The sequence below is a fragment of the Gobius niger genome, assembly GCF_951799975.1.
Source record: "Gobius niger genome assembly, chromosome: 11".
Taxonomy (NCBI): Eukaryota; Metazoa; Chordata; class Actinopteri; order Gobiiformes; family Gobiidae; genus Gobius; species Gobius niger.
The window spans coordinates 5,523,719-5,549,752 of NC_136862.1; the positions used below are offsets into that span (position 1 = coordinate 5,523,719).

A 26,034-nucleotide genomic window follows, 5' to 3' on the forward strand; every position below is an offset into this window, starting at 1 on the left:
GGCAGAGCCCGTCGCGGCACAATCGGCTGTCACGGCGAACAAAGCCCCGCGATGATGCACGAGGCGGCGGGCTGACACTCTCCGGACCGGCCTAATGCGCGGGCCTAAGTGGTCGTCCGGCAACCTCTTATTTCCGAGCCGTGACGGGGAGAGGACAGAGAGGAGCGCGACGGGGCCCGGAGTCCATTAGCGGCTATAGCGGTGCCACGCGCGACCACGACGATATGGTGACGGGCGAGTGATCGGTGCTGAGACGGTTCATGAAGTGAAAGGGAGTGCTGCATTTAGACATGTTGAATTGCTCTAAAGGCAATAAGCTTTTTGGGGGGGAACTATAAGGGCAGCTCATGCTTTTGGCCAAATGGTACGACTAAACAATTTAGAACCACTTGGGCTTTGACGGTACTTGAGCAACGTTGGGGCTCACTTTGTGGACGTTTGGCAGTCAAAGTGATAAGTCAACAGAAAGGAAAAGTGTTTTGTCGTTCTTTCCTCAACTAAGCTTTAATCATCTAATCGCGGACTGAAGACATTCACCAAAGCCACAGTAGTCTTCTGCAAACAGTGGTGTCGCTGGAGGTTGCCATTTTGACTAAGGTGACCAGATTTACCACAATAAAAACTGGGACACACACTGCAAAAAGTCAATATCAAGCATTGGCTTAAATGACTTGAATTGAGGAAATGTTTCTTGTTTTGAGCGGTTTTCACTCATTTAGACACTTTTCCTGATCGGACCAAGTTTACTTTGCTTGTTTGAGGACATTTCAGACCAGTTCTAGGGTAAATCTCGCTTGAAATAAGAAAGTGAAATTACCAATGAGATAAGGACAATTTTCTTACCCCATTGGCAAAGAAAATGACCTGAAATAAGGACGAAATGTATCGAAACAAGTCAGAAACATCTCAGAGCAAGTGAAATAATCTAGGACAAATGCCCAACAACTTCTTAACTAGTCAAAACAACAAAAAATTGGATTATTATGCTCAAATTGAGATGTTTATACTAGTCTAGTTAATTACTTTTTGCAGTGCAATGGGGATGTATGAACAGTAGAAGTGTTTGTAAAAGTCAAATCTCAATTAAAGGGACCATAGACAGACTTTTGAGCATTTCCCATTGTCTCATCCGCTGAGGAAGCTTCATGTTTGATCTACACGTGGCCAAAAGTAATTAAAAAACACACAAAAAACACTGCTTCTGGAATGGCACTCGTAAAAAACTGGGACAAATCAATGATTTTGGAGAAATCCAAGAGGTCATGGGACAGGGGCTTCAAAACAGGGACTGCCCTGGGAAAAAAAAATGTTTGTCCCAGCTAAACTGGGAATGTCCCGGGTAAACTGGGACGTCTGGTCGCCCTAATTTTGATGCCAAGTCATCAGTGTTTCCCCCAAGGATAGACAAAGCCAGCCAAACCTGATGGGGCCAGTCTCATTAACGGAAATAACAAAAGTACCAAGCGGATGTCTTTACCTACAAACTGCCAGTCAATGATAAGCGGAGCTCCAACCATGACATCACATCGTCAAGACAACGCAAGCAAACACATCTGCAGAGTTGATGGAGGAAAAGTGTTAGCTGCCATTACCGGAAAAACACACTTCTTTCATTTATTTGCACATGCTACACCTTTTCCTGTGAGAGAATCTCCAGCAGAGATTAGGCTCATGCACGTTTGGCAAAGGGCTGTAATGTGCCAAATGTCAGACGAGAATCAGAATCGTCCGTGAACGGCGCCCGAACAATATACAGCAGCGTCATTCCACTCAAGGTTTCCCGGAGTTCACACGTGGCAGTTGCACAGGTCACTTTGTAATTATATCGCTGGTTCAAAATTAATCGTGTTTTTCTATTCATGACGCTGTCGAAATGGCCTTGATGGGAGAGCACTTTACCTCGGGGCTTTGTTCGCTGGAAAAACAATGACATATATACGATTTTAAAACTGTACAAAGCAGCAGTGATTGTCAACTGGTGGGTCAGGATTCAAGAGCGAGCCACTGGGAGGTTGATTAAACGTTCGGCGCTGAGCTTATTTGAAGGCTATTGTACGCTTAATAGCATGAAGGAGTGAAAAGACTTTTTGTTTAACATAAGAGCGTTTTGAAAATCAGAAAGTGCTAGGTTTCTTAACTTAAAATTTGACCTCACTAAGAAGTGCTGTACAAAATGTTAAATGCCTGAGAAATAGTTTCTTGGATGATGCTTTGTTCCTCTTCGAATTAGATTTTTTAAATCCCTCAACATTGTCCTTAGGTAAGACACTTCACACGTATGATTGAGAGATTAGTGTCAATGTGAGAAAGTGTGAATGTGGAACAACTGATGCCATTTACCCCCCACGAGTCCCATGTGTGTTCATTAAAATGCACTGTCCCGACCAAATAAGGGAACAAACAAATCCAAAAACGTCAAGACGTGATAAACACTGAACAAAGCAGATGCTTGGAGGCCAAACATGTGCATGAGAAGCATCAAAAAGCTGAGGCATAAAGATTTATAGTCACAATCAAACTTTTTGCTAATATATCGAGCCTCAGCTTCTCTATACTACTTTAAAGAGGCTAGATGCAAGGTAGCCATTTTTTACTCACTACTGCCACCTCAGGTCATACGTGTAACTGCAGGTACTATATTAAAGCGGGTGTTTCAGGATGTTTGACATAGGGCCTCATTTCCTAGTTATCCAGAGTGTTGCTGATTTCGGGAGATTTTTTTTTTTTTTGTAATTCATGCAGTTCTTATGTTTGAAGAGTTTTGTGGTGCTAGGCTAATGCAAGGCTAGTGCATGTTTATGGTATCAGCTAGCCTGACCCACTCCACAGTGCACCTGAGGCAAATCACTTATAACACCAGACTAACCATATAAATGTGTGTCAATAGAAGAATTTTAACCATTTTGCATTTAAAATAACTTATATTTGAGCAGCATCAGCTTCGTGGTTGTATAAGCTACGCAGCGGCGGAGTGATCTGCTAGAAAATAGTCCCTCAAAATGCGATCATTCATGTGATGCAAGGTCAGTTATATTCCAAACATTATTCTATCGACAGACATTTATATGGTTAGTCTGGTGTTATAAGTGATTTGCCTCAGGTGCTCTGTGGAGCGGGTCAGACTGTTTTTAATGCAGGCTAGCTGATACCATAGAAATGCGCTAGCCTTGCATTAGCCTAGCATCACATAACTCTTCAAATAAAAGAACTGCATGAATTACAAACAAAAAAATATCTCCAGAAATCAGCAACACTCAGGATAACTAGGAAATGAGGCCCCATGTCAAAAATCCTGAAATATCCCTTTAAGCTCTTTCTACACAATAGGACATTGTTGGAACATGTAGGGGGAGGAAAATACTTAATTTTAACATTTTTTAACTCTGTATAGTCGCTTTAAATGATCCCAACCTGCGTCTTAGTGAAGCTCGTCAAACTTGTAAAACATAGCTTGAACCCAGAGCATGGGGTTATATAATCATGATCTTATCTATCATCATTATTATCAATAAACAGCTAAATCTTTGCTGTATGCAAGGTGTCTCTCCCTCAGCTCCTCTAAACCGCTCCAGACACACTTTCAGGCCTGTTTTACGAGCCAGCACACGGCGCGGGGTGATCAGCATATGTTTTGTTGACATAAATTTGAGATTTATTGCCGCTGTCAAAGGCGGCTGTTGAACAAAGTCGATTATTAACTGGGTCTGAGGCTTTTTCGCGTGAACTTCCTTAATAGCTATAGTCAACCTGTTTCCAATCGCCCGGTAATCTGGCCCCCGGCTCAAGGCACGAGCCGCGGCACTTAGCATATCTTTGGGCCAGCGGAGACAGGCCGCTGAGCTGACACAATGTTTTACTATCCCGTTACATGTCATTAAGCCTTCGATGAGGGGAAAAAAGGCTGCCCTCTTTTGCACCAAGGCTACGCTAATGCGCTAAAAGGCAGGGAATTTGTGGAGCCCGGCTAACCGTGAAGTTTGACTGACAGCTTGAAGGGGAAAAGACTGTTGCTCACACAGTTTGCCCTGACATTATTGGAATGTTTACCGTTTTGAGTAATATTAGAGAGGCGGTGGCACAAACACGCATTTTGATTAGCCACATGCTAGCTTGCGAAAACAATTGAGCAATGTAAACAGGAAGTACACGGACAGCAGGTCACTTGTTAGTTCCTTCTCAACCAGGAAGAGGAAGAAGACGATTTCAGGAGCAAAGCATCTCAACAATGGGCACGACCCAAAATGATTTTTTGCTTTAGTCAAAATAGAATTCTCTTTTTACAAAATGAGTTGCTAAGTTTAGCCTAATGAAAGTAAAGGTTTGTTTCACTATCAAAGGCAAAGGACTGTAATCCTACACTGGATCTGTCCTGTGCAGTTCTGGGCTCGAAATGTGTTCATGACACCGCCAAGACGTTGCAAACCAGGCTGTGTGATGAAATTTAACATTTAAGCTATTCATTCTGCTGCCTGCAGAGGGAGCTCCTGGCAAACTCCTCACCAGCTTTGCCACCTGTGTTTCAGGCTCGCCTCCTATGGACAAGTGTTGCTAATTAGCAGTTTTTCTAAAACACAAAAAACAATATATTTGGTTTGTCCAATGCAGTTGTCCTTACCTTATCCTTACCCAAAATAATGTTTTGAAACCCTACGTGATATGTCCACTTTAGGTTAGCAAAGGCCTAATAGCTAACAGAAAGTAGCCGAAACAGATTCTAATGCACCTATCCCGGGTTGCCAGGTCTCTCCAGCTAAACCCGCCAAAAAATATGAGAAGAAACGTCCAAAACCCGCGGACATACGGCACGGATGGACTCTCCCTCTGTCACAGAAAACCCCGCTCAGAGCCTTGGATTTGAGACGTTGTCTTTCAAAACAGACTCATCATAACACAAGTCACATAGAAAGCAGCATTCCCAAAACCCGCAGACAAAAGCTCAAAAATCCGCATTTTTTACGGATGATGGAAGTTAATCACCCACCCGAGACACAGTGAAAGCACAAACATCGAGGCTCGGGATTTAAAAATTCAAAACCCTAGCTACAAAACAAGCATGGCTAACACTAAAGCAACCCACACCTAGCCCTCGCCTCAACGACCCTCATGTTAGCCTTAAAAGCTTTAATTCAAGCCCCGACCACTTCCTTTCAGATCACCTCTGTTGCCTCGGCTGTTCGACATCTGTTGCATTCAGCGCGACACCGCCGCGGCCGTTTGCTCATCAGCGGCTACATTTCCCCGAGAAAATACGGCGCTCGCTTCCACTTTAATAAGTCCGTCCATACCTTATCAGCGCGGTGTCTCGGCCGCACAATGGCCAGATTGAGGGCCCGCACAAAGGGACCCCTGAAAGGGCTTTGTGCCGGCCCCGTGTTGTGGTTTAGTGGATCGTCTTATCTGAGTTACAGCGCGAGAGTACATCAGCGGTGAGGGAGGCGCACAATCCTTCAGTCAGATTCCGTTTGCAGAGACTGTTCGGCGGCGCTGTGGCCAAAAGGACTGCGGGTTTGATTGTTCCAAGAGCAGTTATCTGGGTTTGACGGGGAAATGAAGTCGGGTGTTGCAGGAGGCCGGGGCTGTGGCGGCTGTAGCAAGGACTGAGCGGGTAAAAAGAGACACTACTGTTAAATGAAAATATCCTGTTATACATATGGTTTGCAAGAATATAGATATCTCAAAAATGTATTATTGTTAATCTGTAGCTATTTAGCTTTCAAGTGTTTTAGGAACTCTGATCACTCATGTAACTTGTAGGGTTCATTAAAAAATAAGAATAATGCCATTTATGGGCCATAAAAAAGCGCCTTTAAGTGTTTAACATTTGCTGTAAACAGAAATCAAAGTGCCATTTCTTATCCTGACCAGGGTTTGGGTTATTGTGGCTCAGAGTGGGCTGGCTGGAGCGTTTGTTTGAGGCTAACGCTAACATTAGCATCGAAGACGTCTGTGTTTGAGGCTAATGCTAACATTAGCATCGAGGACGTCTGTGTTTGAGGCTAACGCTAACTTTAGCATCGAGGACGTCTCTGTGTTTGAGGCTAGCGCTAGCATTAGCATCGAGGACGTCTCTGTGTTTGAGGCTAGCGCTAGCATTAGCATCGAGGACGTCTCTGTGTTTGAGGCTAACACTAACTTTAGCATCGAGGACGTCTCTGTGTTTGAGGCTAACGCTAACTTTAGCATCGAGGACGTCTCTGTGTTTGAGGCTAACGCTAACTTTAGCATCGAGGACGTCTCTGTGTTTGAGGCTAACGCTAACATTAGCATCGAAGACGTCTGTGTTTGAGGCTAATGCTAACATTAGCATCGAGGACGTCTCTGTGTTTGAGGCTAACGCTAACATTAGCACTGAGGACGTCTCTGTGTTTGAGGCTAGCGCTAGCATTAGCATCGAGGACGTCTCTGTGTTTGAGGCTAACGCTAACTTTAGCATCGAGGACGTCTCTGTGTTTGAGGCTAACTCTAACTTTAGCATCGAGGACGTCTCCGTGTTTGAGGCTAACGCTAACTTTAGCATCGAGGACGTCTCTGTGTTTGAGGCTAGCGCTAACTTTAGCATCGAGGACGTCCCTGTGTTTGAGGCTAACGCTAACTTTAGCATCGAGGACATCTCTGTGTTTGAGGCTAACGCTAACTTTAGCATCGAGGACGTCTCTGTGTTTGAGGCTAACACTAACTTTAGCATCGAGGACGTCTCTGTGTTTGAGGCTAACACTAACTTTAGCATCGAGGACGTCTCTGTGTTTGACGCTAACTTTAGCATCGAGGACGTCTCTGTGTTTGAGGCTATCGCTAACTTTAGCATCGAGGACGTCTCTGTGTTTGAGGCTATCGCTAACTTTAGCATCGAGGACGTCTCTGTGTTTGAGGCTAACACTAACTTTAGCATCGAGGACGTCTCTGTGTTTGAGGCTAACACTAACTTTAGCATCGAGGACGTCTCTGTGTTTGAGGCTAACATTAGCATCGAGGACGTCTCTGTGTTTGTCCAACATGTTTTACATTGAGATGGTATTTCAGACTTGAGTAACTACGGTGGAAGGAGAACTCTTTTTAACAGCCGTCTATCGTCGGCTGTTAAAAAGGACGGGCCGGGTGAAGCGTCTCCGTCCATTGCTGTTGTGAGCGGATGTGCGTCACATATACGCGCGTACCAGAAACACGCAAATAGAAAGGTTCCGGCTCGGGAGTTCCGGCTTAGGGGGAGATTAGGGAACATACGATTAATTGCGTTGAATAAAAATTACACTTGAAATCTTTGTAATTAATTAATCAATCACCTAGTCATTATATATCACTGAATAGACCTAGCCCAAATCTAATCCTAAACAATTTCCTAACCTTACCCTGTTTCTCAACTGAAGTGTTTTCCAGCTCCTGGCCCTTAACCAGTTAGAACACATGTGACGGTAAAAGATGGAAATATAAATATTCCCCTCATGTCAGTAATCTACCTCAAACGTTTTATCCCTATTCACCTGCAGCGTCTCACCTTTGTGACCTCGGACGCTCCGCAGTGTGGCTTTAAATCCACAGCCCCTCAGTTCCGTCTTTGTGCCTTTCAAACCCGCCGCCGTTCCCTGTTAGTCCTTCATGGATGTTAAGCGGTCTCGTTCACCCGACCCTCAATAATTCCCGCCGCTATTGCCGCCATTGTCAGGACGATCCTTCAGGCCCGCCCCCGAGCGCGAGGGAGACGGGGGGGGCTCTAAATCAATTTGCATGCGACATCTCGACATCCATCCGTCATGTTTTGGGAGAGCTGGTCGTCGCGTCAGACGGATGGTGATCGTCTGCGGCTCGGTGTCGCTCGCACCAAGGGCGGCGCTCACCCGAGAAGGCGTCCAGCGACTCGTGGAAGGCGCCGTCGAGTGTTGCTGCTGCTTTTTGGGATGAGTGCGGGAATGTATTAAGCTGCAAAGTCATTATATTTTGATTATGGGTTTTGAAATATGACATACAACGTGGTACGAAAGAGATATAAAAGATCATAAGGACGACAGAGAAAGGCAAAGTTTGTTTGAAAATATGCTCAGTCATTTGGCTTTTTGGGATTTGAATGGGATTTGAAGTGATTAAAGAGAAAAAAGAAATGACATACTCCATGAAATTTGCTCTAGCTTAGGTCAACAGAGTAAAAAAAAAAAAAAATCTAAATTTCTTCTCAAAAATTAACTTTCTCTTTTGCCGTTTTGGTGATTTAAAGGCCCTACTGGATATTTTGCAGTGGAACCAAATTATTTTTTCAGTGTATTGTAAACTTAGATCATTTATAATTACAAAGCATTTACATCACTTCACAGAAATGCTAGTTTTCTTGCATTCCTGTGAAGGTGACCCTGAAAAGTGACCCTGCAAGTTGAGAAACGCATAAATGAAATGTGTTCTCTTTCATTATTTGCCTTTAAGTTTAGTGGAATAAAGAAATAAATAAATCTACTAAATTTGTTGTGATATACAGGTAGGTGAGGGCAATCTACAGAGAAAGAAAAACATCTAAAAAAGTCTAAATGTCTTTTTAAAAATGTGTACACATCCTTATTCCTTAATAATAAATGAAAAATATTGTTTCAAAATGTGGACAAATGCATTTAACTGAATGTAGCAATGCAAAATAATAGTCAATGATATCAACTATTTGAAAAAATGTATATAAATTTAGGTTGTGCAGACTCTTAAGTATTCACATGTGTATGCATGCTTGATATATTGTTAATTAATTAATTTAGATTATTAAGCTCGCCATTCAGTCAATGACCAAAAATTGTCGTATGGTTCAACGGCAAGATTATACTGTAAAAATCAAAAATAATATATTTCTATCAAAATCGGTTAATGCATCATAATATTTAATCCTTAATCTTTGAAGCTGTATTATTTTCCTTTGTAAATTAAACACATTATAGTATACTTTTTGCATCCCATTTAGCAAACTATGCAATACGTAAAAAAATGATGTTATTTTAGTTATCGCACCATATGACATGATGCCATGATAAGGCCTTAATACCAGAATGCATTAGTTGTCCCAAACCACACCAACTTCATTTATGAAACACTTAAGAAAAAAAAAAAAAAACTTTTAATTTTGGCCAAAGTGCTGTACTTGTGGTTCACTGCAAAAGTCGTACCCAGATAAGTTCAAAGTACTTACCTTATTTTGAGTAATTTTGACTTAGCCAATGGAAAAAGTAGTTTTTGCACTTAAAATAAGAAAAAGCATCTATTTCAAGTAAATTTGTATTATTATCTATTTTTAAAAGCAATAGGATTTTTTTTCTCTTGTTCCATTGGCAGATAGTTTGACTTCCCAACTCAAATCAAGGGAAAATACTTACTTCAGGTAAATTTGACCTATTTTTAGACGACTCTTTGCATCGTTCTTTAACACACATTTAACATAATCCTTCACAGGGATGAGTTCATGAGCGCGTTTCACAGCTTGTATCTATATTGGTGTCACTGTCACAGAAATGCTGGAAAACCTGCCTGCAAGTTCACCAAAGCTGACACTGTTTTTAAGCATAGGGTCTTTCTTGACCTTTCCCTCGCGACCTCTGCCTCCGCCTCTCCGTCACGTGGCCCTAATTGCTTCAGAGCGCTCCATAACTCGATGTAGTAAGACTTTCGTAACGCGGAGCTGTTTTGTCAGACACTGTTTGTAGCCTATAACCTCCAAGGCCGCTGTCACTTAATCAAATATTGGCTGCGCCGGGTCTGACCTTGCGAGGTTAAACCCTTTTTACGGCTTAATGACTCCATTCGGGACCGTACGTTTTATGGCTCGTCATTTTTTAACGCTAAACACGATGGCAGATTTGGCTGATTATGAGAAAAAAAAGGACATTCATCTATGTGTCTTCCTGTTTATAGCTTTGGATTTGTATTCCCTGTATGTTTTTGGTGTAACCTTTTATCCTGTTAACGCCGTGTTTGTGCAGCAGAATTAATTAAAAACAAAAATGTAATCATCAAACTTGCATTATTCCTCAAGGACGGTCGTTATGAAATTGTCTCACATGGTCAAGTCTTTCCACATAAAGGTGTCCGTTTGTGTGTTTTTTTTTAACACATGCCTCCTGCACTTCGGAAATTAGCCTTGCATATAATTATGTTGGAAATGTGCTTAATTTAAATGATTTGACAATGTGCGCGCTTCGCCCTTGAGAACGTGTTGGTTCAGTTCAGGTTACAGAAATTCAAAAGGAAAAATGTGTCGGCAAAGTATCGAAGTATAGAAATGTGTCCCTGAAATCACTGAGATAGTTCAGGCTCCTCTGAACATCACACTTCACTTCACTTCCTGTGTTGAAATCACATCTGAAAGTCTGTTTGTGAGTTTGAATGTTTTATCTCATGTCTTGTTCACATTGTGTTGTTTATTGTTTATTTGTGTAGAATAGTTGGATTTGTGAGCCGCACTTTGTTTGATTGTACTTTTGAGTCATTGTTTTCCTAGTTTTGTTACATTCTAGTCTGGATTATGAGATTAAATTGATTTTTTCCCCCTACTTCCTATTTTAGAGAGGATTTTCCCAATTTAGCTCAATTTTCATCAACATTTTCCAAATTTAGTTTCATTTTAGACTGGATTTTCCTGATGTAGGTTCATTTTAGTCCAGTGTTGGTTGATTCATTTTCATTTAATTATTATTTTCATTAGACTAGAATATGTTGTATTTGTGTGCCACACTTTGGTCGACTGTGTTGTATTTAATTTAATTTGAGTAATTGTTTTCCCATTTTTGTCAACATTTTCCAAATTTAGTGTCATTTTAGACCGGATTCTCGTCCATGTAGTTTCATTTAAGTCCGAAATTGGCTCATTTATATTCATTGAAGTCATTATTTTTCAAATTTTGTTCTATTGTAGTCAGGATTTTCCAAATCCAGTTAATTTCGGTGAATATATTGCACTTGTAGTTGGCTTTTGATTTGTAATTCTTTATATTGTAATGTCATTTTAATTGTGTAGGACTATAATCAGCATTGTGCTATATCTGGTGCAGCCACATTTTTAATGTAACACTGTCCTTTCAGTAAACTAAACTAAACTCAAATTTAGTATTATTTTAATCATTTTCTTTTTTTTTTAGCTCAAATATAATCAAGATTTTCTCAATTGAGTTCTATTTTCATCCGGATGTTCCTAATTTTGTTTTTATTTTATTTTAGTCTACAATTAGTTAATTTAGCTCCATATTAATCAGGATTCTACTTTTTTTCAACCTTTTTAAATATTTTTAAGTCTTGTTTTGACATTTGCTGAAAGAAAAAGCTTACACATTTATTTATTTATTTATTTATTTATTTTTGCTTGGTGGAACCCACAAATAGATTTTTAAAATATCAGAACTTTATCTCAAGATTTTTTTCGAATGTTCCAGGTCCTAAAACTGTAGAGTTTTTCATGGCGCGTACAGAAAGCGCTGTGGCCTTTTGTACCTCGCTGCTCGCCGCGGCCTGTTCCGCCGCCGCGTGCTCGCCGTAATCATGACTGATGCTCTTTGACACTATACCTCCACAAACACTATAGGAAGAAAAAAAACACACACTCTTCAGCTTAACGTCAGCCTCCTGGCCGTATAAATAATCCCATTGAGCCTCGCCTGCCCCTTCGCTCTGGCCCGGTAACTGACGGCCGCGTTTGTTTTTCCTCCGCCCACAGGAAGATGCACAGCGGCATGAAGACCTACGGCTGCGAGCTGTGCGGCAAGAGCTTCCTGGACAGCCTGCGTCTGCGCATGCACCTGCTGTCCCACTCAGGTAGGACCAGACCGCACACACTCACACCCGGGTCAAATGTGACGCTCTTATCACGCCGGTGTCTGGGAAATGTTTGAGAATGTGGCGTTTGCACAGCCAGAGGTTTCGTAATGTTGTACTACAAGCCTGACCTGAGCTTCATTCTCTGGGTTTACTTACCTCCAGGTCAGGTTGGTTTGGAAAAGCTAATAGCCATTTTCATTTCCTATGTTTTAATCTTAAACATGTAAAAGCAGCATTAAGGAGAATTTTCAGGTCTGACCCTAACATATAAACTTTCACCTGGAAACAAAAGAGAAAAACTCATCTTCACAATGACATGAATAATTTTTACACTCATTCAACAATTTCTTCGGGAATTTCATTTTCTCAAAATGCATTTTTCTGACATTGGTGCGACAATATAGCACCTACAGATTTCAAATTTCTAATTCCTTGCCTGATTTATTGAATTTTGAATTTCAAAAAACAATTTCGGATTTTTTATTTATTTATTTATTTTTTACAAATTTTGCCATTAATATTTAGTAATCAGTATATATTATGACGTCTTTGTAATTTATAATTTATATTTATAACAAAATAAAACCATGAATTCAAATGTAGCTCGAACCATTATTCAGATTTTGTTGCCGAACATATGGGAAATTTTGCACATTTTTAGGCATTTTTTTACATGAATACATAAATTTCAGAAAACTTGCAATACATTTTTATCAAACAAATACACTGAAAAAAATGTATTGAAACTTTTGCTGTAGATCACTGACATACAGGAGCTCGTCATATAATTAGAATATCATGAAAAAGTGAATTTGCTTCGATTATTCAACTTAAACTGTGACTCTAATATATGAAATAGACTCATTACATGCAAAGTGAGATATGTGTAGCCTTTGTTTGTTATAATTTTGATGATTATGGCTTACAGTTTACAGTTTTTTCTGACATTTTTAATTTGGGGTTTTTAAAATCTGAGCCATAATAATCAAAATGACAACAAATAAAGGCTATACATATCTCACTTTGCATGTAATGAGTCTATATCATATATTAGAGTCACAGTTTAAGTTGAATAATCGAAGCAAATTCACTTTTTCATGATATTCTAATTATATGACGAGCTCCTGTATGTCAGTGATCTACAGCAAAAGTTTCAATACATTTTCAGTGTATTTGTTTTGTAGACAAGCCTTGCCCATGCCTCTGAGGCCCCCACTTTGGGAATCATTGGTACACTACCAAAAATAAATATCGAGATTATAATAATAATAATAATTAAATGTGAGTTGTTTTGACTAGTTAGTTGGGCATTTGACCTCGATTATTATCATTGGCAGTCTTTATTTCACGCAATATCACCTTAGAACCAGCCTGACGTGTCCTCAAACAAGAAAAGTAATGTTACAATCAGGAAGAAAAAAAATCAAAATGAGTGAAAACCGCTCAAAACGAGATTCATTTTCTCAAATCAAGTCATTTAAACCCATGCTTGATATTTAGTTTTTGCAGTGTATGGAGCAATTGTTCTTAATCTTTCAAACCAAGTCCCTCTTCATAAAATATTTGACTTTTCAGGCCTAGATAAAGAACAAATATGACTAAAAGGGTTGTATTTAGACCTGAAATGAACTAAAGCATGTCTAAACAAAAGAACTACAATTTGAGTACAATTATTTCAAATTCTACCTGTGGGTTTGCTTTCAGAACCTCATATAGAGAAAAATCTAAAATATATTAACAATAAGGAGCAGCTGAGGGAGAGAAGGAGAGAGTTCAGCTTCTTGACAGCCTGGTGGAAGAAGCTGTTGACTTTCCACAGCCGTGTTTGAAGAATCATTTGGGGAAAGAGCGAAGCTGCGGTTTGTTTAAATGTACGGGGAAGGTATGTGCTCATGTTCTTCGTTGCTGAGATTATTCATAGTGTCTGGAATTCCTATTGGGTCATATAGAATTGGCTGAATCCCAATGTTCCAAGTACATGCTGTCCATGCTGTTTGTCAAGTCGTATCAGGCACTGCAGACGAGGACACATGTTCAGTTCATTTGGGCACTTTGTTAACGCTTTAGCTACAAAAGCGGCTAATGCTGTTGTTTAGACCTGTCCATACTCTTTTGAAATCTGCTTTTAAGTTTTAAATATGGAGATTTTTTTAGCTAGTCTCTCCCTTAATGACTTTTGTTGCGAGCCCAAGATTTCCAGGAAGTAGCTGTAAAACATAGCGCCGGCTTCCCACGCATAATAACTCACAAATATCGACACATTTCATATCCACGTGTCCTGCAGAAGGTACGCAAGATGACACTTTGATCCAAATATGGTCATTTCCTTTCTGGGAGACAGCAGCGGCTAAAGACTGGAGAAATCTACTCACATGTGCGCACAAAGTACATAACTTTAGGGCCGGTTTTCTCCAAATGAGCTATTCGTTCCACTCATGCAACAGCTTCTGCACTTCAGCAGCTCCTTCAGACTCCTAACGTTCCAGTCTTGGGCTTAACAAGGTTTTGAAGGTTATTTCAAAGGGATTTTTTAATATCGAATTCCCTGCCTGATTTATTGAGTTTTGAACCCAGAAGAGAACCCAGAAGAAAACAAAGCGAAATGTGAATTTTTGCAGATTGTTTTGTCATTATTAGCTTATTAAAAAAGTAAATAAGATATCCAAGATCCCCTCTGAAATAAAGGTTTGTAACTAATAAAGCCATTAATTTAAACCTGAATCCTTTATTCAGATTTTTTCATTGATAATATAGGGGATTTTTGATATTTGTATGCATACAGAAATGACAGAAAACTTGCTAACATTTCTGATTTAAATATGACAGAAAAATGTATTGTCAGTCCAGGGATTGGGTGTCCACAGGGATGCGTTATAGGGCCATAGATGTTCAAAATGATCAAATATCTTCAATTTGTCTTATTACGACACCTTTCCCTGTTGGAAAAGTAAACGCAGCAGCTAAAAATTATATAAGATATCCAAAATCCCCTCTGAAATTAAAGTTTGTAGCTAATCAAACAAAATAAAGCCATTCATTTTAACCTGAATCCTTTATTCAGATTCTCTCATTGAAAATATAGGGGATTTTTATGCATACAGAAATGACAAAGCTTGCGATACATTTTTTCCTCCTATTGATATCAGAAATGTTAGCCAGTCCAGGGATGGGGTGTCCACAGGGATGCGTTATGAGGCCATAGATGTTTGAAATGATCAAATATCTTCAATTTGTCTTATTACGACACCTTTCCTTGTTGGAAACACAGCAGCTAAAAACTAAAATCCCCTCTGAAATTAAAGTGTGCAACTCGTCAAACAAAATAAAGCCATTAATTTAAACCTGAATCCGTTATTCTGATTTTCTCATTGAAAATATAGGGGATTTTTGACATTTTTATGCATACAGAAATGACAGAAAACTTGCTAGCATTTCTGATTTAAATATGACAGAAAAATGTATTGCCAGTCCAGGGATGGGGTGTCCACAGGGATGCGTAATGTGGCCATAGATGTTTGAAATGATCAAATGTCTTCAATTTGTCTTATTACGACACCTTTCCTTGTTGGAAACACAGCAGCTAAAAACTAAAATCCCCTCTGAAGTTAAAGTGTGCAACTCGTCAAACAAAATAAAGCCATAAATTTAAACCTGAATCCGTTATTCTGATTTTCTCATTGAAAATATAAGGGATTTTTGGCCTTTTTATGCATACAGAAAACTTGCAATGCATCAAATTGATGTCTCTAAATGTTTTCCCCCGTTCACCTGTAGTGTCTCCACGACAGCAGCAGTGACCCAGCAGCGACTATAAATAAGAAAACACTATACATTTTTGGCGCGTCGCGTTGACAGAGCAGACTTTAGTTTCCCCCGTGGAGGGTTTTCAAACGTCTGCCTGGCATTCGATCTGTTGTGAGAATACCCCCCCACCCCCCTCTCCGCTTATATCTCCAACAATGCGGTGGGACAGCCGAAAAAGAGACAATAATTGCCAGGATCATTTGTTTTCCCCGTTGTCGCGCCGCAAACATTTGAAACAATGACAGCTTCTCGCGCTGACACTGGTGCTCCGGCGTGACAGAGATGAATGACAGACCCCCGCTGCGGCGCTGAATTGGCTCAGCGCACGGCTCAGCGTGTCAAAAACAAAAATCGCTCCCAGGAAATATTCACTGTTTATTTTAAAATTACACCCATTTTTTTTTGGCTTTTTTTTTTTTTCCTTCCCGCACGGCCCCCTGTTGCACGCTCGCATTCACAGGCCGCGGCTGGCACGGCGGCGAGACGCTCAAAAAATCAGCGGCACAAAAGGATGGAGACATTTCGGGATTTGGGACGTGTGGGTTTGTGGTTTAAATATAGCTTTGCAAAATCCGATTGACTTTTGGGTACTGTATTCTGCGTGTTCAAAGACGTGAATGGGAAATGTAAGCCAGCCCTGGGGTTGGGTGTCCACAGGGATGCGTTATAGGGCCATAGATGTTTGAAATAATCAAATATCTTCAATTTATCTTATTACGACACCTTTCCCTGTTAGAAAAGTAAAAACAGCAGCTAAAAACTAAATAAGATATCCAAAATCCCCACTGACAAACTAATGTATCAACAAAATTAAATCATACATTTTAACCTGAATCCATTATTCATATTTTGTTACTGGAAAAAAAGGCAATTTATGAACTTTTTATGCATAAATAAATGAGAGAAACTTGCATACATACACACTACATATCAGTAATGTTAGCCAGCCCTGGGGTTGGGCGCCCACAGGGATGCGTTACAGGGCCATAGATGTTCAAAATTATGAAATATCTTCAATTTGTCTTATGATACCTTTCCCTGTTGGAAATGTAAACACAGCAGCAGCAGGTAGCTCTTGTAAAACATCAGTGTCAGTCATTAAATGAATTAGGCCAAATTTAAGGCCTTAAATATCCTTATAAAGCATTGAATTTGATGCCAGCAGGCACTGAGTGTACTTTTTTTATTTTTATTTCAGAAGTTCAGTGAAAATACCAAAATTCGCTTTGAAACATAATTGCTCCAAAGTTGCCCGTTGTGTCCTGTGTCTTTTCATTTATCCAATTTTATTTCTGCAAAATCAGATTGACTTTTGGATACTGTGTTCTGCGTGTTCAAAGACATTAATAGGATTCTTAGTCGGCCACAGGGATGCATCATAGGGCCATAGATGTTAGAAAAAATGATCAAATATCTATCTTCCATAGGTTGCATTCCTGTTCTAGAATTCTAGAATACTAGACAGTTGTCAATACAACTCTATGCGAGAAAAAACGTTTTTGAAAGAAATTTTGTTTTGTGACAGTGATTGGATCCACAAACCTGCCGTAGACCTGTAATTCTTCTGGCTGAAAGTCCTTTCTACTGACCAACATCACACTCATGAATATTGTCACCACTTTAGGACGCATTTATGAGGAAATGATTAGACCATAGTTCATATGACACGCTGATAATAATGTCATCATTATGTTATAGCTAAAGATGATCGTCCTGATAATTACCATTGTTGTCAACATGATGTGTGTGTTTTAAATTTAGTCCCAGAAATGGCTCCATGTTACTTCCTATACCTGTAATTATTCTTTTTGGCAGTTAGTCTATTTGTCAGTTATTGTAACTTGCAAAAAGTAGAAACAAAAAAAAACTTGAATTCCGAAATGAAATCTAAAGTTGGAGTCGGTTTGGCCTTGTCTAAGACGAGACGAAACCTCAAATTGTCAATGGAACATGGCATGTCTTTGTATAATTTCAAGTGAATAAGACATACTTTTCAATGTACAAGTTGATTTGTCTGACTTCAAGTAGATTAGCTCAAACCTACTCAAACTTCAGTTCAAGTCCTTTATCTCATTTAACAAGGACATTTTTTTCCTCCCAGCGAGCACACTCTTGAGCTGCGTTTAGCGCGGTCAAAAACCCTCTGTAATGATTATCCAGTCGAAGCCTTCGCCTTATCAACAGGTTAAACCCACCCGTGACAGTTTGTACCCATTGACTCTCCGCAGGGCCACACGATCAAATGAAAAGAGAGAAAAAAATAACTCTAAACGCGCACCCCACCCGCCCCCTCTCCCCTCCCCAGCGCTGTCTACTACTATACCTTGAGAGATGCAGCCGAGCGGAGGATGTGGGCAGGGTATTTTTAGCGCCAGTGACAAGCAAGTGCACAAAGTTTTTTTTTTTCTTCTTCTTTTTCTCTCCTCTAACCTTTTTCCTGTTCCCGAGCGCGGCTGTCTCGCCTCGAACCTCGGCGGCGCTTTGGTCTGGCGAGGCGCGGAGACGGGAGACGGTTAAGGGAGTAGACAGCGGCAGGAGCGGGCGCTTTGATAGGTTTTTGTTGTCTCTTTGTTGCACTTTTCCGAACCCCTCAACCTTCCACCTACGCCGCAGACATTTTTGACTTTCAAGGCTGTTTTGTCTCAGATGCAACTTTTTTTTTTTTTTTTTTTTTACACTCCATTTTCCTTTTTCTTCTCCCCACCCTCGTCATATCTTTGTCTGATATGATGACACTTCAACAAGTCACGAACCCACTTCTCCTTCACGAACGTCGTCAGAGTTGAGCGTAAAAAAAAAAAAAAGTGAATAAATATTGAGCATTCTGACGTCTGTGGAGGAGAAGTGCGGGAGATTGTTGTGGAGGAAATGTTTGAGTTTTCACTCGCGTGTAATGAATTCCTCGTCACAAATCAATACTCGCCACTTAAGACAAAGTTTCAAGTTCAGACTCATTTGCGTGCACTCGAAACGTACTTCAAGATGAGTTCGAAGAAATGAAACACTTAATCTTTTAATTCTTTCTTGAACAATAAATAAAAGTTTTTCTACATGATCGCTAAGGCCTGTTTCCTTTCAAACTACACTGAAAATATGGCTCCCATGTGATGTGGCGAACACCAGAGATTACAGTTTACATACCCTGGCCTTTTCAAAGAATATGAACTAACAGCACCTTCTCTTTATTCTGCTGGAGCCAGTGGCATCAGCGAAACACCTCCATGTTTCACAGTATGGTCCACTTTTTTATCATTGGCCTTGTTGACAACGAAAAAGGTGCACCATACTGTGAAATATAGAGGTGTTTCGCTGATGTGGCTCTAGGAGAATAAAGAGAAGGTCCTGTTAGTGCCATCTCAGTCTTCTGATCTCAGTATCATTGAACTACTGTGGGGAGAGCTCAATCAAAGCTTTACCATCAGGAAAAATAAAGAATCTCATCCACAACGGCCACAAACCTTTGATCAGGGTCATTTTTAGTACTTTCGTTTTTCGTTATGATTCAAAAAGACACACAACCACTGACTGAGTATTATCTTTCATATTCTTTGAAAAATAGTCAAATCCAAAATCCTGCAGGGTCTGTAAACCTCTGAGCACAACTGTATCCCCTGACCAAATTGAGAAACCACTGCTTTATGAACAAGTTTAGATCTTTTGCTGTAATAAGCTCTTCCTGACGATTAATTACTCTTTGTATTATTTTGAGCTGAAAACGATCTCATTACTCATAAAATGTCTAAACGTATAAAATGTTAGAAGTCTGGCTGAAAATTCCAACATTATCTCGACTAAAGCAAAGAATTTTGATCGATATTGTGGTCGGTCGTCGGTTTTGTGGGAAGCAAGACGTTCTCAACTGCGACAAACTCAGTGGGGCTGACGTCAACTAATTATTGAAGTAACTCGGAATCAGATTACTTTTGAAATGTATTTTTGCCATGTGATCATTTGCTCTACCAGGAGGCCTACATTTGGACATGCAAACGGCCCACAGAAAGGCCAAAGGTCGAATTATTGGCTTTTCAGGTCGCTCCCAAAATCTCCCAATAAACAAAGTGGGTTCCTCATGTAAAATCCAAACCGTGACTCATTCAAGGGTCAAACATGAAGATTTATTTCATTGGTTTATTTTGTTACATCTTATTGCATCAATCTTGTTTTTTCTGTAGTTCAGAAAACTTACTTATCCCGACACCAGAGTCATGTGATCCACGGCGATGAAAGATTTAACCGAAGTAAATATTGCAGGGACTATTTGCTGATTGAAGGCTTGGGGAGCGAGGCCGGACAGGGCGGGCGCCATCATCTCCAAATCAACCCAAGCTCTAACTAAAGCTTTAAACGTGGACTATCAGAGCTGCAGCTCCGCGTCAGAGACCCAGACTCGGGGCCCGTGCGTCACAAAGCTAACATTTTGGCCTCTCCACTGCCACGTAATCCTCGTCCCAGTGCGTTTTATATCTTAATAGAACAGACCGAGTATTTGGGAGCTTTGCAATTTACCAAATATTGATTACCCACGACTCCAAATGGGTTGAGGAAAGTGCATGAAATTGTCAGTCCTCGTGGAGAGATGAGTGGAGCTCGTTGGTATGCACGAAGCGTTTTGTGTCAGACGCCGCTGCCCTTCTCTCTCTCTCTCTCTCTCTCGCTCTCTCTCTCTCTCTCTCTCTCTCTCTCTCTCTCTCTCTCTCTCTCTCTCTCTCTCTCTCTCTCTGTCTTCATCTTTATGCGCAGGTTAGGGATGAAAATAAAACGCTGTTGAGACGGATTAAAGATTTGACGTGTGATTAAGCTTTCTGGATGTGACGTTGTACAAATGGCCCATACGCTCCTTGACTCCCAAACACTAACTACATACATTACGTTGTCATATTAGGCCTGACGGTTAAATGAGCTGATTGTGACTGCTGCACGATTGGGAAGTTCTGCTCCTGTTGATCTATAACGGTTTGAATAAGCATATTTTCTAATGATTCTTTTGGTGGACAGTGCCTTTCTGCTCGGCGATCACTTAAATACTTGATATAAGATGTTCATATGAGATGTTAATATGAGATGTTAATACTGCGGTGCTGAGGGAGGCTGAAATGATTCTCTTGAAGTTAAAGGCTCACATTAATTTGAATTATGAAATCTAAAATATCCCAAAACTCTACATAAAAACGATTGTCCTGTCGATAGTTACAATTGTCCAGGAATTCGCCGTCCACCTTGGAATCATTCAAATAAAAAAAGGGATTATTCGAACGGAAACTGGCGCTCACAACAAAATGAAAAACTCATCTCCACAAAGACAGATTGCGTTGGGAATGTTTTAGCAAAGTCAGGAGTGAGTCGGACGATGGCTGATAGTTCAAACTTTACTGTAATATTACAATATTACTATATACTTTATTTAAGGGACAATGTAGAGATTTGCGTTTGCATCTGTAGCACTTGACTAGCTCCTTTTTACGGTTTTAAAAATCAGAATCAGAATAGTTTTTATTGCCATTGTTTGTAAACAAGTTCACAAACTAGGATTTTTTCTCGGTGAAGATTAAAACATAAAAACATATAACACAGAGTTTAGATAAAAATAAGCTATAAAACTTTAAACTATAAGGCTTTAGGGTCATGCATAAAGAATATTAAAATAAATGAGATTAAAAAAAGAAGTATAATATGGTAAGACGACAACAATTGACAAAGAACAACAACGAGATTGGATTTACATAGGTGATATAAAGTGATATAAAGTGATATAAAGTGATATAAAGTGATATAAAGTGATAAGTGATAGCAGTAGATCTAAGTGTGGACATAGCAAATAAAATAAAAAATTAGGAATGGGCCTTTCACAAAGATTTAATTTCTGTATAAGCGGAGCGGGGGAGGCGGGCCAGAACAGCTCTTCAATATGTTCTGGCTCAACTCCCAAATATCCAGAAATTGAAATTGAAGCCTTGGAATGCACAAGGAATGCCCCCCAGAGTTATGATAGTGTTATGACAGAGTTATGATAGAGTCATGATAGAGTCATGAGAGTCATGATAGTGTTATGATAGTGTTATGATAGTGTTATGATAGTGTTATGATAGTGTTATGACAGAGTCATGACAGAGTCATGACAGAGTCATGACAGAGTCATGACAGAGTAATGATAGAGCTATGATAGACAAAAATCAGATCCAAACGTTTCAAAGGAGTTCACCTCCCACCTGAAAACGGAGCTCAATTGTGAAGATCCAGACCCGGTAAAACCAGGCTAGTTCTGCACTAGCTAGTTTGCATACATTTAACTAGATCCTTTTTACTGTTTAAAAAATTAGGGGCCTTTCATAGAAATTAGATTATATTCTGTCATAAGGGGCACAAATCCCCAATGCAAGAAAAAAGAAAGCTAAATTCAAGGTCTGGGCACTAATGATCAGGACAGCACAGGGTGAAAAGGAGTGAAGAGCGTTTTATTATGTTTAGCTTACTGTACTGTATATATATTTATTTCATTCTCTTTATGGTGGCTATCTATTACTGTTTCATGTTGTTCTGAAGAAAATGGCCATACTGTGTGAAGCCTGGCAATGGCTATAAAACCTATTCTGCTCCTGAAATCAAATTAGTTTGACACATTTTTCGAGATGAGACCGCTATATTTTAATAATGGGTGGAACGACAGGGGAAAATGACCGCCTGTAACTTTTGCTCTGAAGCTGATCTCTCTCTCTCGCTCACTCACTCTCTCTCTCTTCCTGTCTCTGTTTACCTCCCCCTCTCTCTCCCTCCGTCTCTCCCCGTCTCTCTCCTGCCTGTGGCGCTCAGACTTGGGACCTGGCACGTCTCCAGTCTGGGCCGCGTGCCACCTCCGGGGTACAGTACGTACAGTGCGCCGTGTGCCAGGATATTTCTTTATTTGCTACGTCCTGTCCACACTATCAGGGGTCTGGTGTTTAATGTTTGACAGGCGGATGGAGAGAGGGCTGAGTCACTGTTTATGTGACTGCAGTGGGAAAACTGTTGAGAAACCAACCAGTCTTTTCTTGTTCTACTTATTTTAAGTACTAAACGTCCTATACTGGGCTTATATTGTGCGTACTTTTGACCCATTCAGATTTATTTCGTACTTTATGGTAACATTACACCCAATAAATAAAAACAATAGTGGCCACTGAACACATGTTAATGATAAAGAAACTATATACAGTGGGGCAAAAAAGTATTTGGTCAGTTCCCCATGGACTTCCTATTGACTTGCACTCTATCATTACTCTATCATAACTCATGAAAAGGACAAAACATACCTTGCCATACTTTAGTATTGTGCCTGGCTTCCCTATTCATTTGCTGGGAAAAGAGAGTTGAATTTGAACTGATCTGGGACAAAATTTACAAATTTTTTTGGAACAGGCTCAGATTTGTATGATTTCTCTGGAGGGACATCGCCAGCTTAACACATGAGATGAAAATATAATAGGTTTACTTACAAATGCTTTATTTTCAAATTCAAAGAGATTCAAAAGATTTCATTTGTCAATTCATTTCACAATGAATCTAAATAGTTTGATAGCTCATTGCAAAAATAGCATTGTTCAGGTAGAGACCATGGGAGATTAATTTCAACTGTCAATGCCATGGTTGCCAGCTAAAAACAATAAGCTTTTTAGCATGCCATGCTAGTTCAAGTGAAGCAACACAAGCTGAGACCAAACTTGTGATGCTAACCTGACATTAACCGATGCTATTTTAACGCTGCCTCATCTTGTCCTGTATCAGTTCTCACTTTACCGTCGGCCCACGAGCCCAGACACGAACTGTCCGATTTCAGAGATCAGATTAAACCCCCCCATCTCGGCCAGCTGTTTTCATGGGACGCCTTCTCGGCTCAACGCGGCTAATGCTGTGTTTACTGTAACGTTACATACACACACCTCTTCCAGTCAAGTGCAGTGTCTTGCTCGAGGGCAAAAGGTCAGTCTTTCCTTGAGGATTTTGAACTTTATTTTATTCAAAGGGCCTTTTATTAATGAGTGATTTGAAGAGGAAAATCTGTGATATTACCTACTTTGTTTTTAGCTAGCATAACGTGGCTGCTAATTGCTTACAAGTCAAAATGCTAAATTCTTTTTCCTAATGATCCAGAGCTTGTGAACTAACACAGAGTGACAGAGTGACAAAGCAAAAATACTACTACTAATATAATGACCACCTCACGCTAACTCGTACACGGCTATCTTTAGCAATTAGCCAATCCATTAAGCTAATACCGCCGCGCGCGAAGCCTGAACAAGCGCGGCTTTAGCGTTTGACGCGCGGCCAGGTGTTCTGGGCACCGCTCTAAATGAAAAGCTTTGTTTCCGACGTGACCCGTGTCTCTGCCGTAGGATCAGACGTGCCCACACAGACAATACTGAGAATCTGGCAGAGGTGAAGGGATTAGGCCAAAACATAGGCTCAAGTAAGTGCAATAAAAACCTCCGATAAACTAATTCTCTCTAATTAAGATTGATGCTTTTACAAAATGACTGCGATACAATATCTCTGTGATCACTCCCACTGACAGTACACTACGTTAGGTCAGGAATATGAATGCCCATGGCTGTAAGTAATGCAACACTGCTTGTATTTCAACAACCTCAAATAAATTTTTATAACGGCTATTACTGCTTTTGGCATCATTGCAGCAACTAAAACAACATGTTTTTCTATTACTGCGGGCCATTACTTTGCTGCAACTCGATTTAACTGCTATTGCTACTATGAGTACTTCTATACAATTGAAATGATACTTCTTACCAACTTAAATCAAGGTAAATATTTGTATTTCAAGAGAACAAAAAACCCCAAAACAATCACTTATTGATTTTCACTAAACATGGACGTGTGTTTTATTATTTCTCTCTACACCCCACAACAAAGATTTAAACAGCAAAAGAAACTCATCACCAACAAGAGAAGCGTTACAGAGATTACAATAACTATATTTTCTATCAATTCCCTTGTGTTGGCGCACTACTTCTCGAAGTCGGTTAAAGTCCTTAGGTTACGAATGGCATGTCTGGAGGAGATATGCCCACACAAGAGATACTTGTCTCATTTATATAAGTCTTAAATTCCTCGTAAACATCCAAGGACGACATGGTTCCACGTTTCCCTGGACATTTCTGTATGAACTGGTCCTCCAGGGTTCGTCCCACCGTGAGTTTCAGCCATAGGCATATTGTTGATAAACCGTCATTCCTCACTCCTCCCCGTTTGACAAAATAACCATGTGCAAGGGGGAAATCATGGCGGATTTGCAGACTCCTCCCCCCCCAGCTCTGACGAAGTATGTTCCTAAAAAGGGCATAAGGGTGGGATCTTCACTGTAGACTCCGCCCTTGTGTGACGTGTAGTTCGGTCGTAGCCGCGCAGCTCCAATACTAACAGTCCGGCCCTCATTAGTATACGAGATTTCTAAAAATGTTCTTATGAAAACCAGCCTGTTCCCTTTAATTGTGCCTAGCCCAGTGTTTTCACAGGAGCAATATCCAGCTGAAGAAAGTTTAAAAAAAAAACGGCACCAGTTGTTTAGAACGAGTCTAAAGTCCAATGCTTTGCAATGTAAAACTAGCTAAACTTTTGGGAAACACAGTTTTTCACTCTTTTTAGCCATTTTCTGGTGGAATATGAACTTATTTATCACATACAAATAAAGAAGTCTAAATCAGGCCCATATGGATATTTTCTCACAGCAGATTGTTCAGTATAAGTGAAAAAAAAGGCAGTAATAGCAAGCGCTAGCTAACCGTTAGCATTAGCGCGATGCTAGCATGTAGCATTGTGTTAGCATTCTCCGTTATTCATGTATTTATGGGCTGCTGAACCACTTTGCTCCTCTCCATGTCTTTGTATCTTTATTTAGTAGAAAACCACATTCATAATTCAGCATTTGTTAAAGTAGTTTTTGAATAATTAGAGAAAGTTTACATTTTTTCCAAATTGTTTTCCCCCTTAACTGTTTTCAAACATGACCATATATGGGCGATTCCAGAGATGCCGTCTGTATCAATGGCGGCCAATGTCGGGCCGTAGCGTCGTCGTCATGAATCTCTGCTACAAGTGGCCATTGGTTTCAGCTAGTCAAAGTTGGAGATCTCTGATGACCGCAATCTCTCGTACATTTGCCGATATATAATCACCTTTTCTGAATGGGTCAAACAACAGATTACGTTGAGCTTGGTTTCCCCAAACTCCATCAACCTTCCCCAGAATCAGATCGTCCTTATCTTAATCGTTCCCGACGGACGATATCGGCCTTTGCATCAGTTTCCACCGGTTCAAATTTTTCCTTCACTTTCTCATAACTGGCGTCCTCTCACTTGTCGCTTTTGGAAACTTTCTAATCGGAAGTCCTCGCCTTTTAAAGCTACCCACCCGTCTTCACTTATGTCACAGCGTCACATTCTCATTCCTCTGCCATCCATATCCGTGTCCTCC

The 26,034-nt window shown here is 40.2% G+C and overlaps 1 protein-coding gene across 1 annotated transcript in view; it reads left to right on the forward strand.

Moving 5' to 3' along the window:
* zbtb16a (zinc finger and BTB domain containing 16a) overlaps window positions 1-26,034 on the forward strand; it is a 328,754-nt gene that overhangs the window by 116,144 nt on the left and 186,576 nt on the right. Inside the window, exon 5 of the mRNA XM_079565641.1 lies at window positions 11,669-11,766. Coding sequence (XP_079421767.1) covers window positions 11,669-11,766 — 98 coding nt within the window. The remainder of the gene's footprint in view (window positions 1-11,668; window positions 11,767-26,034) is intronic.